At 44.3% G+C, this 12,183-nt stretch overlaps 1 protein-coding gene across 1 annotated transcript in view; it reads left to right on the top strand.

The window, feature by feature from the left end:
• The window catches only part of kmt2cb (lysine (K)-specific methyltransferase 2Cb), a 60,687-nt gene that overhangs the window by 44,574 nt on the left and 3,930 nt on the right, over positions 1–12,183 (top strand). The window contains exons 38-54 of the mRNA XM_087179574.1: positions 459–772; positions 904–2,492; positions 2,604–2,715; positions 2,916–2,982; positions 3,077–3,137; positions 3,268–3,500; positions 4,446–6,083; positions 6,333–6,524; positions 7,727–7,891; positions 7,990–8,119; positions 8,340–8,487; positions 8,649–8,833; positions 8,975–9,111; positions 9,232–9,514; positions 10,125–10,306; positions 10,809–10,922; positions 11,036–12,152. Coding sequence (XP_087035700.1) covers positions 459–772; positions 904–2,492; positions 2,604–2,715; positions 2,916–2,982; positions 3,077–3,137; positions 3,268–3,500; positions 4,446–6,083; positions 6,333–6,524; positions 7,727–7,891; positions 7,990–8,119; positions 8,340–8,487; positions 8,649–8,833; positions 8,975–9,111; positions 9,232–9,514; positions 10,125–10,306; positions 10,809–10,922; positions 11,036–12,152 — 6,667 coding nt within the window. The remainder of the gene's footprint in view (positions 1–458; positions 773–903; positions 2,493–2,603; positions 2,716–2,915; positions 2,983–3,076; positions 3,138–3,267; positions 3,501–4,445; positions 6,084–6,332; positions 6,525–7,726; positions 7,892–7,989; positions 8,120–8,339; positions 8,488–8,648; positions 8,834–8,974; positions 9,112–9,231; positions 9,515–10,124; positions 10,307–10,808; positions 10,923–11,035; positions 12,153–12,183) is intronic.

Raw genomic sequence — 12,183 nt, 5'->3', positions numbered from 1 at the left:
TGAAACATGGGCACAGATACACAAAAGGAAACAAAATAAAACATAGGTGACCTGTTTGCTCCATTCTTTGATGGGTTTCTATAATGTTAGGGAGTAAAAGGTTTTTATACAAGACGGAAACGATGCCTAAATTAAAAAAATATAGATTAAAGATATAAGTACAATTTACCTCTTTGTTAGTGTATGTACAGTATATGTAAATATAGCAGGAAACAGATCAACACCGTCAATGTATGTTTTCAGAACATGACAACATGTCAGATATAGGAAATGAAAACTTATGTGCTTTTGCAGAATTGAAAGTATGCATAAGCAATCAATTTAAAAAAGGGACATTTGACTTGCATTGCTACACATTAACTGTTGAATGAACTGACAAGCATTATTGTGAGCTAGAAATGGCTCATTGACCTTGTGTTTAAAAAGGCTTAAATTTCTGTACGCTTGTTGTTTTATAGCGACAACGAATTAGAGAACTAATCCTAAAGCAGCAGCAACAAAGGAGTGCGATTCGACAGGAGAGGGGCCCTCAAGAGCCTGCTGGTAACATAGCCCCAGGAACACCACGACCCTGGCCCCAGGAGGGCCCTGGGCAACAGGGGGAAATGTTCAACCGACCTCCCCCACCTTATCCTGGACAAGGACCCATGAGAGGGCCAATGAGGTTTCCTGGACCTTTTCCAGGGGATCAGCGTGTCTCTTTTCCTAATGAGGGACAAATCCACCGGGGCCCACATCCTGGAGATCCTAATTTGAGACATCAGGGACCAAGGTTGGTGATACAGTGTTATTGTTTTTATTTCACTTCGAGCTTTGAATATGTTGTAATTGATAGCTCATCGCTGCACAAATCTAGCAATGCCCCTCCTCTTTTTTAATATATTCTTTTTTATCCTATTTTAGGTTTGCATTTCCACCTGGCGTTCTAGGCCCACATGGGCCCCAAGAGTTCTTTCCCCGGGGGCAACACCCGATGCAGGATATACCTCCTCAAATGAGGCGCTCCATGTCTGCAGAAATGGCAAAGAATATGGGAGGCAACCCTATGGGGCTGCCCCAACACTTTCCACCACGTGGAATGCCAGTGCAACAGCACAACATAATGGGCCAGCCTTTCATTGAGCTGCGGCACAGAGCAGCAGAAAACAGGCCACGTATGCCATTTCCACCAGGTGCCATGCAAGGAAGCAACATTGATCCCAACTTGCAGGTTCAAAGACCAGCAGGCTTTCCAGGAGCACCCGATTCCAGGTTCCCCTTAAATCAGGGGCCTAGGATGATGGACCCTATGGCAAGCCAGACTGGCCATGTACAGCTATCTGCCAGCATGGACAATCTTCATCAGCAAGCCCAAATGTCAGGAAACAACACACTCAAACAGTCTCCTTTGATGAGATCCATGAGTCAGCCTGCTTCAAATGAGAGCCAGAACATGGCAGCATCAATGATCCTGACTGCACCCCCTGCTGGGCAGACCGAAACTGTCTCAGTGGCCAGCACTGAAGCTGTGGAGGAGAAACTAGATGCAGAAGAATCCGCAGTCAAAGATCTGGAGGATGTGGAGGTGAAAGACCTGGTGGATGCTGACCTGGAAAACCTAAATTTGGATCCTGAAGATGGTAAAGACCTAGACCTGGAGACAAATGACCTACACCTTGATGACTTCCTAACATCTGGGAAATTTGATATCATTGCTTATACCGACCCTGACCTAGATGACATCAAGAAAGACATGTTTAATGAGGAATTGGATCTCAGTGATCCCATGGATGATAACACTGACACCACAGACATCAACAAAAACTCAAGTACTGAAAGTGAGGCTTCGTCCAGTTCAGCATCTGCACTGGCGAAGTCGGAGGCCTCAGGTGAGCAGTCTTCAGCTGAGGTCAAGATGGAAGCCCCTGGGAATCAGGACTCTGCTTCTTTAGCACCTGGGAAAGAAATTAAAACAGAGGTCAAAGACTGTCAGAAACCTCCTGAGGTGATAGACCAGCAAGCTGCTGGAAACACCTTAACCTCAAACCAGCAGGGAGTTCTCTCTGACTCCACCCCAGTCCTTTCTAGTTTACTCATTAAGCAGCAGCCTGAGGAGCAGTCATTAAATCCAATTGTTGAATCTGTCACTCAAGGAGGTAACCTCATGCCCCAGCAGAACCAAGTCACTGACACTCAGCATACCTCCGGACTTACAATGAGTCAAACAATATCTGACGCCACCACTGCAGGAGAAGCCTCTCTGACTGGCTTTGGAGCCGACCACCAGGTGGGGCTAACCCCTGGAGTGGACCAGAGCGGTCTGACTCAGGCCCAGCAGACAGCATTGAACCAGGCGATGGGTCAGCACAACCAACATCGTCCTCTTCTGCTTGAGGAGCAGCCACTCCTATTGCAGGACCTCCTAGACCAGGAGAGGCAGGAGCAACAGCAGCAGAGGCAGATGCAAGCCATGATACGACAACGTTCCAGCGACTCCTTTTTCCCCAACATTGGTAAATTATTTAAACCAGAACTTCTAGATGTCAGTATAAGTTAATGTTTGGGATTATCGCTCTTTTTTGCAAAGTGATTATTTCTGACGGTGCGTTGTTTGTTATTTACAGATTTTGATGCCATCACTGACCCCATCATGAAAGCCAAAATGGTTGCCCTGAAAGGCATCAACAAGGTTATGGTTCAGAACAACATGGGAATGGCCCCGATGGTCATGAACAGGTAAAAAGTTCACTTTGGTTCCATATGAATTTGATGAAAAGAAAATGCATTACTCTTAGTGGGAGTAAAGGGTTTTAATGACAATACCAGCATAATAACCACATGGATATTGTGCAACTATTTGAAGAATTGAATTGAGTGTCTACTGTAATTGTTTGAATCATGAAATGATGCATGGCTGTGGTTTTGCTGTATTACAGATTTCCTCCTGGTCCTGTACCACCTTGTCCTGAAAGTACACCGCTTCCTCCACAAGTTCTTGGACAGGTAATGAAACTATTATTTTTTTAGATAGGGTTATAATGCTATATAACGTAAAATATCAAATATATAACAACATACTTGTCAACCTTGCTTTCAGGATGGTAAATTGACACAAGTAACAAGACTGAATCCCCCAAACTTTGGACCAGGATTTGTCAGTAAGTTCTGGAAAAATTTATATGCATTTTCAACTTTTTGGTTTGAAGGTTTGTCAGGAGTAGAAAAGTTAAGATGTTTGTTTTTTATGCTCTCAAGATTGTTAACAAAAGAGCCTTTTTCTTCTTTCAGACAATGCTCAGAGGGCTCAGTACGAGGAATGGCTCCAGGAGACTCAGCAACTACTTCAAATGCAGCAGAAGTTTCTGGAAGAGAAGATCGGAGCTCACAGGAAGTCTAAGAAAGCCCTGTCTGCCAAGCAGAGAACAGCTAAGAAGGCAGGGAGAGAGTTCCCTGAGGAGGACGCTGAGCAGCTCAAACATGTCACAGAGCAGCAGGGAGTGGTGCAGAAACAACTGGAGCAGGTAAATGCTGGGCCTGTCAAGCTTCACTGCTGAATTCTGTCTCAGCCCTACTTCACACAATGACCGTCCTAAGCATTGTCCTTTTTTAACTGTTTCTATGAGCAGAGTTTAAAGTAGACATAAATAACAAACTGTGGGTCAAATACAGCCCTCCTCCAGAATTATTTTCCCTTATATGGCAGCAAACAGCAGGCAAAATGGAACCTATGGTTATGGGCAGTGTGTTATGCTAAAATAAGGTGTATCAGGAAAAACATGAAAACAAAACACCTTATTTTTAATTAAACTAATTGTTTTCTGTTATTAAACAATTTAATCGGTATTATTAAAAGTTTTTCATCTCAGTCACATGAGATAATATGATTTTCTCACAGCAAGTTGCATAGCAACAACACTCACATTAGTGCAAGGTTAATTGAGAATAGTATAACTTCCTATGCATACCCTATAGGTACATTATATATTTTACCAATCAGACTAATTAATTACTTTTTTCAGTTCGCCATAAAGGTAAGATACAGTCAAAGACAACACCTCTTCTCCAGATAAAAATAAATTAAATGTGTACCAAAGAACTGAAGACATCCAGCTGTTTTCTACCCAGGCAGACTTGAAAAGTGATATAATAATACATATAAACAAATAGAAGAATTCCAAGTACACAATCTGCATTGCGCCTCTCAACCTGCTTTGACTCCCTAAGAGTAGTGCTGAAAAAAAAAAAGAATTTTGGCTGATTGTTCTTCCCAACTCTGGCTCTAAAGTTATTTTTTTCCGAGCTGCAATTTGAAAGCAAAATCATTCACTTCCTCCCATGGGTAAACCTGTCCTCATAAGTTTGTCTTGTAAATGTGATAAAATAGCTTGCAAGCAATACATAATTTCATTGTAAATTTCATAGAGATCCTCAATCACATTTTTCTTGTGAATTTTGTTTTGTTATAGATCCGCAAGCAGCAGAAGGAGCATGCTGAACTTATAGAGGAGTACAGAGTGAAACACCAGCAAAACAATATGACACCCATAATGCCCGGGATACACCCTATGCCAGGCCCTGCTGGCATGGTCCCCAGTGGACCACCAATGGTTCAGCCTCCTATGAACCCGATGATGCAGATGCCACTTCATCCTGGCCAGACAAATGCTCCGCCACGTATGCCCAACCCACCACCTGGCTGGCATCCGGGTGCTCCCATGCCCATGGGTGGACCAGGAATGCCACCAATAATGCCCCCCCAGGTACCTGTGGGAAATCCAGGCCAGCCCCATCAAATGCCAATGGGTAATATACCTCAGCACTCACAAATGCCTGTGGAGCCCCAAGCACCACCAGCTCCACCAGGTGGTGTAAAACCCATGCAGGCAGGTGGTGTGAAGTTTGATGACAACAATCCATTCAGTGAAGGATTCCAGGAGAGGGAGAGGAGAGAGAGGCTTAGGGAGCAGCAGGAGAGACAGCGGGTACAGCTCATGCAGGAGGTTGAACGACAGAGAGCCCTGAAACACCGTATGGAAATGGAGCAGCAAGGGATGATGGGGCCAGAAGGGAACATGGCGCCCCTCGCTCAGATGCCATTTTTTAATGCAGAGCTGCCACAAGACTTCATGCAGCCTCAGAGGCCCCCTCTACAGCAACAGCCTCTTGGTCCAGTGTTTCCCCAGCAACAGGGCATGCCGCCTGGAATGGGCTCACCACCTGGAACATTTATGCAAGGTGAAAGGAGATCTTTGATGGGTAATGGGATGATGCCCCCAGATATGGGGCCTGGTTTAGGGCCTGATAATCTTGCCCTACAAGCACCTAACTTCCCCCAGGGTCAGCCAAGGCCTCGTCAGTTCAGTGGTCCAGGAATGATGCTTCAGATGCCAGGTGAGGGTCCACCATTTGACTCAGCTACACCTCTGCCATCTAACTTTCCAGGCTCCGGTCAGTCTCTTATCCAACTTTACTCCAACATCATCCCAGATGAGAAAGGGAAAAAGAAGAGGAGCCGCAAAAAGAAGAAAGATGATGACGCAGATTCAGTCAAGACACCTTCAACTCCACACTCTGACCTAACAGCCCCTCTCACACCATGCGTCTCAGACACATCCTCAACTCCAACCAGAAACACCCATCTCTTCGGAGACCAGGATTTGTCAAGGTCCCCGTTACTGGGATCTTCAACCCCCAGTCATTCAGAGCTGGAAAGGCAGCTTTCTGGAGGACAGTCTGGACAACCTGGTATGTCATCAGACACAGCAAGGACACAGGCTCAGGAGCATGACAGGATCCTCAACAACATAAAGCTGGAGCAGACCGATGCCAGTGAGTGTCATGGGCCAAGAGAAGGCCCCATCGGCTCAGAAATGAGCTCTGTGAAGGAGGAGGGCAGTAAAGGGGGCACGTCTCCCTTCCCTGCAGGGCAAAGTCCAAACAAGGGTGAGGCTGGCAATGAACTACTGAAGCACCTTCTGAAGAACAAGTGTACACCTCCACCTGGATTGCCCCAGCAGAGGTCAGAGGAGAGCCTGCGCTCAGAGGAGGAGGAACCTGCAGATTGCAAAACCCTGCTGAGGCAAAGCTCCATGGACAGCAATGGGGTCAGTCTTTGTGTTAGTCATACAGTTATAGAGCGCTGAAGAGATGATCAACATAGTGAGTCATAGACTAGCTAAGTGATTCAGATGGGAGGCACATTATAGTTAAATTGGTATGAGTCATAGCTGTCAGTTTATGAATGAGTCATAGCTCCGTGTTTGAAATCAGCTAACTTGAAGCCACAATGCTTCTCAAGTAATTTGAAGTTTGTTCATGCCTTTTAATGCATAACACATTTTTCTCGTCTCCAGGCATATTCGGATGGCACCCCTGACTTCCCTGGACCTCTGCTTCCTGAACAGGAGAAGAAGAAAGGGAGGAACAAGAGAGCACCAAAAGGAGGAGAGAAACCTGCTTCTCGCTACAAGAAAAGGAAGAAGGAAGGAGATGAGAGGCAACTGATGCACTCTGGCCCTGACACTGTAATGGCCCAAATCAAACAGGTAAGATTGATTTTACCACCTTATCACCTGCTCCTCACACAATGCTTTATTCCAAATTTTACAGTGTTAATTACAGCCCGAATAGAGAATTGTTTCTAACAAGCACACAGGCAGTAATTTCACATATCACAAGCACATTACTGTAATTAGGTTGGATGACACTTGCACACCAAGGTATTAGGAACTGTTATTATTCAGGAGAGTGGAAGGGGATTCATGGTTATATTGCAAGTCCCTCATTGATTGAGGTTTATTTACTTAAACTTTATCAAATGTGCAGTATGATATCATCTCATCATCACATTTAATACAGTTTAGCAAACACTAAATGAGAATGTATTGTTAGTTTCTCAGAAGTATAAGATGGATTCTGCTCAAGGGGAAACTACAACTAAGACTGTTAACTCTTCTTTAACTACTGAAAAGTTAACTGTTTGATGCTGCACACATTCACCTGACTGGTTCTGAAGTCTGAAAAGAAGTAGATAACTGGCTTGAGCATTAGCTTGTTTAGTTTCCTTTTCTTTACATTTTACAGGATCTAAAATAACTATGTAATGATGAAATAACGTTCATACAAAATCCACAACCACTGTTTATATTGATTAAAGAATTATCTTTTTGAAATGATAAAAGTTTTATTTGATCTTAAAAGAACAAACTGAAGCCACTTACAATACTGTAAAATGATTAAGAACCTGCTTAGTTTATTAAATAATAAACAAGTAATAATGATAATAACTTTATTTATATAGCACCATTCAAAACAAAGTTACAATGTGCTTTACAATAAAAACAGAAAAGCAAATAATAAAATCCAAACTAAAATATACAATAAAAACAACAGTCAATAAAAGGCCATGCAATAAAAGTGAGTCTTAAGAAGAGATTTAAAAGAAGATACAGAATTAGCCTGCCTAAGATCTGCAGTAAGCAGAGTGGGGTCATTTAAACATGGCAATGTTAACACATTCTGCAGATGAACAAAAAATATGCAACAAATTATTATTATTCTATCCAAGATTGTCCAGCCATGTTATGTCTTTTGTTTTTTATTATTTTCTATATATACATTCTCTGTGGTGTCATCTTGCTTAGTGTTTCCCTGCGGTGGTCTGTGCTAGAACATCCATTGCCCGTACAGACATGTTCTGATATTATTCCTATCCCTTCCCCCTTGTTGTTTTTCTCTCTCGACACAGCAGCTCTCCCTGCTGCCCCTCATGGAGCCCCTGATTGGGGTCAACTTTGCCCATTTCGCTCCCTATGGCAGCGGCCAGCTCAATGGAGAGAACCTCTTATCTGGTACTTTTGGCAGCGCCTCACTAGATGGAGTGTCTGACTATTACTCCCAGCTGGCCTACAAGGTGCCTACCCACTTACCTTACTATGTTTAAACTGGGTAAACAGAGTGATGTGTGTGCAGCATGGTGTGCTGACATTGCATTGATCTTGATTCCCACAGCAGAGTAACCTGAGTAATCCACCAACACCGCCGGCATCTCTCCCTCCCACCCCACCACCTGTGAACCGACAGAAAATGATCAATGGATTTGCCACAACAGAAGAGCTGGCCAGCAAAGCTGCTGCCATGGGTAAGAATACATGACAGTGCACCTTAATGTCAAATTTCTGAAGAATCGTAAAGAACAAATTCCAACAAAAGCTTCAGTGACTGTGACATTTTTCCCACTATCTCACATTACACAACAGGTTCAGGAAAACAGAAAGCAGATATGATGTATTTCCATCATTACAGACAAGCATTGTGTGATTGTACATTTCATAATGACATTGTGCTCCTGTTTCATATAGTGTCCAAAGGCCTGGTCCCGAAGCCACTACATGTCCCATTTAGGACTGAGGAAGATCTGCTTGCCAGGGCCATCGCACAGGGACCCAAAACTGTGGACGTACCAGCCTCCCTCCCAACCCCTCCACACAACAACCAGGAGGAGCTCAGGTAACAGATGAGTAACTGTAATTCTTTCAATGAATTGCAGCACCAGTATCGTCTCATATAACCGTTTTGAGTAATCCTTTATGATGATTAATTTTGGCTGCAGATTGTGTTTGACAGAAGTGGTTAATGTTTTTTTGTTTCTCCTCACCAAATGTTAACAGTAACAGAGGACAGGAGCCGTGCAAAGACAGGGACACACCTGACAGTTTTGTTCCATCCTCATCTCCTGAGAGTGTGGTTGGCATGGAGATCAGTCGCTACCCAGACCTTTCTCTTGTGAAGGAAGAGCCACCATCCCCCTGCCTGTCTCCTGTCCTCCCCATGCTTCCTGCACCTGATGGGAAAGGTAAAGATACACAACTACACAATAATTAAAAACTAATCACAGTTAATTGTATGCGTTTGTGTATGCAGTTGAAACACAACTCTAGAATACCTTAACAGTGTGGCAAATTTTATGAATTTCCTCCTTTTTTTTATTCTCTAGGGTCAGAGATCAAACTGCAAGATATTAAGACTGAGCCATCTGCAATGTTCTTTGGGCCCCCCTTTGGACATGTGTCTAATGATTCCAAGCAAAGGCTGGTGTCTGTAGCTATCACACTGAGACCAGCTGCAGCTGAGGTAAAAATACTTATATTTACTTTCACAGGAATTCAGCATAGACTTAGTCCTACTTTTGTAGGAGCACCACAGAAATTGCCAAGGATATAAAGGTTTGTTTGCTTTTTGTTTTTTCCTCAGAACATCACAGGTGTAGTCGCAGCCATTTCAGACCTACTATGTGTGAAGATCCCCAGTAGCTATGAGGTCAGCAGCACCCCAGACAGGGGGCCCCTATCTATGCTCAGTGGTCCAAGGGTGGGCCCCCATGGCATGGAGCCTCGGCCTCCCATGCTCTTCCATGGACAAGGAGACAATGGGGGGCTTCACGGGCGGCCTGGACAGATGATAAGACCCATTGGAGCACATGGGATGATGCAACAGCAGCAGGCACATCATTTCCGCTTCCATCCCAACAGCCCAGGTGAAGGAATAAACCTAAATTAAACAAGAGCATCTCTGATTCCCCCAAACACTGCAACACAGCCTTTAATTGAAATGTCATGTCTGATTTAAGCCTGACATAATGACTTCCTGTGAAAAAGCACAAAGCAGCAACACAATCTTGATATGTAATTGTTTCCCTTTAAACATCTACATGAGTGATTATCTTTCTTAACAGTATTTACAGACGCCTGTTTTGTTTTGCATATCATTATGGGGCTGAGGCCAGCGTATTAATTTAAGTGATTCTCTCAGCTAATGAAATAGAGTAAACAATTTTCATTCAGAAGACTGTAGCATACACACTCCTGCTTATTGCTGTCAGAACTGTAGTAACAGGCCTAATGAGTGCTGTCAGCACAGAACCATGTAAATAAGAAATTGACAGCTCACCAAGAGACAGGGGCAGGTGCCTCAATTGTGTAGTTTAATTTCCTTTACTGCTGAAATAGGGTGTTTTACTTACCAAGCTTATATTTATTTGTTTACTTAAAGTCGAGTATCATACATCTGCAGGGTTATAATCACAGAATGTATTATGTATTTTGAAATGGATATCAATTTTAAAATCATGTTCTCTTTTGCATCAGGTGCAGCTGTAGCTCGAGGACCTGACCACAAGACCCCTGCCAGCCCTGGATGTAAACCACAGTGGTGCTGCCACTGTAAGGTGGTGGTTCTGGGAAATGGAGTACAGAAATCTATCAAAGATCTCCCTGCTCACATGAAGGCAATGAATCAAATGATAAGGACTGTTCAGCACAGCAGCGAGGTATATTAAGTCAGACCACCCTTTAACTGGAGCACTTTGGATGCTAAAAGTGTGATTTTTGAGACCATAGCAGTTAATAGAGAATCGACATTATCATTATACCATGACTTAAAAGCGCTACAACCAAAGGGTCTAATAAAGTACAGGATGCTTTAAATATATATGGGACTAGATGTGCCCACATTCAGCCTGAAGGGCTGCACACATCCATATATATTCATACACACACAGTACCACAGTAATGCTCTGGTTATCCTTGATTATGTAAATCCAGCCTGCTGGAGTTGAATCCATTTCGGATCAATTAGTGGGTTAAATAGCATACCCCATGACGTCAGTCTTGAGAGTACTTTGGTTATTTAAATATTGTATGTTTTTGATGTTTATTTCATAACTTCTTTCAACGTCAGTGGAGCTTACGCAGTTCACATTGGTCAGGCTTTGATTTAACATCTCATTCCTTATTCATCCTGTTAAAACTTGGACTAATTTCTCTCACCAGGAATCTGAAGGCCGTTTGAAATCTGAAGATGACCTGGTCTTCTGCAGTCACAGCTGCTTTCTTCTCTACTGTTCCTCATCACCACTGCAGTCTAGATCAACCACTGAAACTAAGGTTTGTACCAGTGTAACACATGCACAAACACCACAGTGAATGTGAATAACTTGCAATTATTATGTCTCTTTTGTGTTTTGCTGTTTGTCATTGTTCTTTTCCCATATTTTCAGGAATCAGTGTCCCTCCTCCCAGCCTCAGAGCAAACCGAGAGCCTTTCTAAAGCTCAGCACCAGTACAGTAACAACATGTCATCGCTGGATGTTCATTGCCTGGCCCAGCTTCAGCCCAAGCAGTCTCCACCCTCTACCCCACCTATCCCTTTCCCCATGGCAGGAGAGACACCAAAGATGGAAACAAAATCTGATGCCATCAAAGTGACAGTGAAGCTGAAGGCCCGGCCAAGGTCCCATGAAGGGTGGCATCAGGGAAAAAGACAGAAAGGACTCCGCTGGAGGAAGTGGACTGTTCAGGTAGTGGTGCCAAGAGGGAACTCCCAACTCCCAGATGAGGATAAGATTGACGAGCTCCTCAAGAAACTAGGGGCTTCCCTGCGCCCTCCTCCCTCACTCCGGGACCAGAGGCGTTGCTGTTTCTGCCATCAGTTCGGAGATGGGATCACTGATGGCCCTGCTAGGTTGCTTAATCTCGATCTTGATGTATGGGTTCACCTAAACTGCGCTCTGTGGTCGACTGAGGTGTATGAGACCCAGGCTGGCGCCCTCATCAACGTGGAGCTTGCACTGCGTCGCGGTCAGACAGTACGTTGTGCCTACTGCCAGCAGACTGGAGCCACTAGCGGCTGCCACCGCCTACGCTGCACCAATGTCTACCACTTCACCTGTGCTCTGCAAGCTCAGTGCACCTTCTTCAAGGACAAGACCATGCTATGTCATGCCCACAGGCCCCGGGGTACAGCAGGACAAGCACTGGAGCATGAGCTGCGTTGCTTCGCTGTCTTCCGACGTGTCTACGTCCAAAGAGATGAAATGCGTCAGATTGCAACTGCAGTACAGCAGCCTGAGTTAGGCTACACCTTTCGAGTCGGCAGCCTGGTGTTGCATGCGATGGGCCAACTAACCCCTCTTCAAATGACAGCTTTCCATTCCCCAACAGCCATCTTTCCAGTTGGCTATGAGGCTTGCCGGATTTACTGGAGCATGCGCCATGGCAACCGCCGTTGCCGCTACGTTTGTTCTGTTGAAGACAAAGAGGGACAGCCAGAGTTTACCATCAGAGTCATCGAACAGGGCTACCAAGACCTGCTCCTGACTGACAACTCAGCTAAAGGTTTGTAACAACTTATTCCTTACAGAGATAT

Source organism: Seriola lalandi, unplaced genomic scaffold (assembly GCF_002814215.2).
Source record: "Seriola lalandi dorsalis isolate HSWRI2012SDOR001 ecotype SW California unplaced genomic scaffold, Sedor1 jcf7180002054855, whole genome shotgun sequence".
NCBI classification, from domain to species: domain Eukaryota; kingdom Metazoa; phylum Chordata; class Actinopteri; order Carangiformes; family Carangidae; genus Seriola; species Seriola lalandi.
Note: the sequence above shows the minus strand (reverse complement) of the source record. Positions and strands in the feature narration are given on the sequence as shown.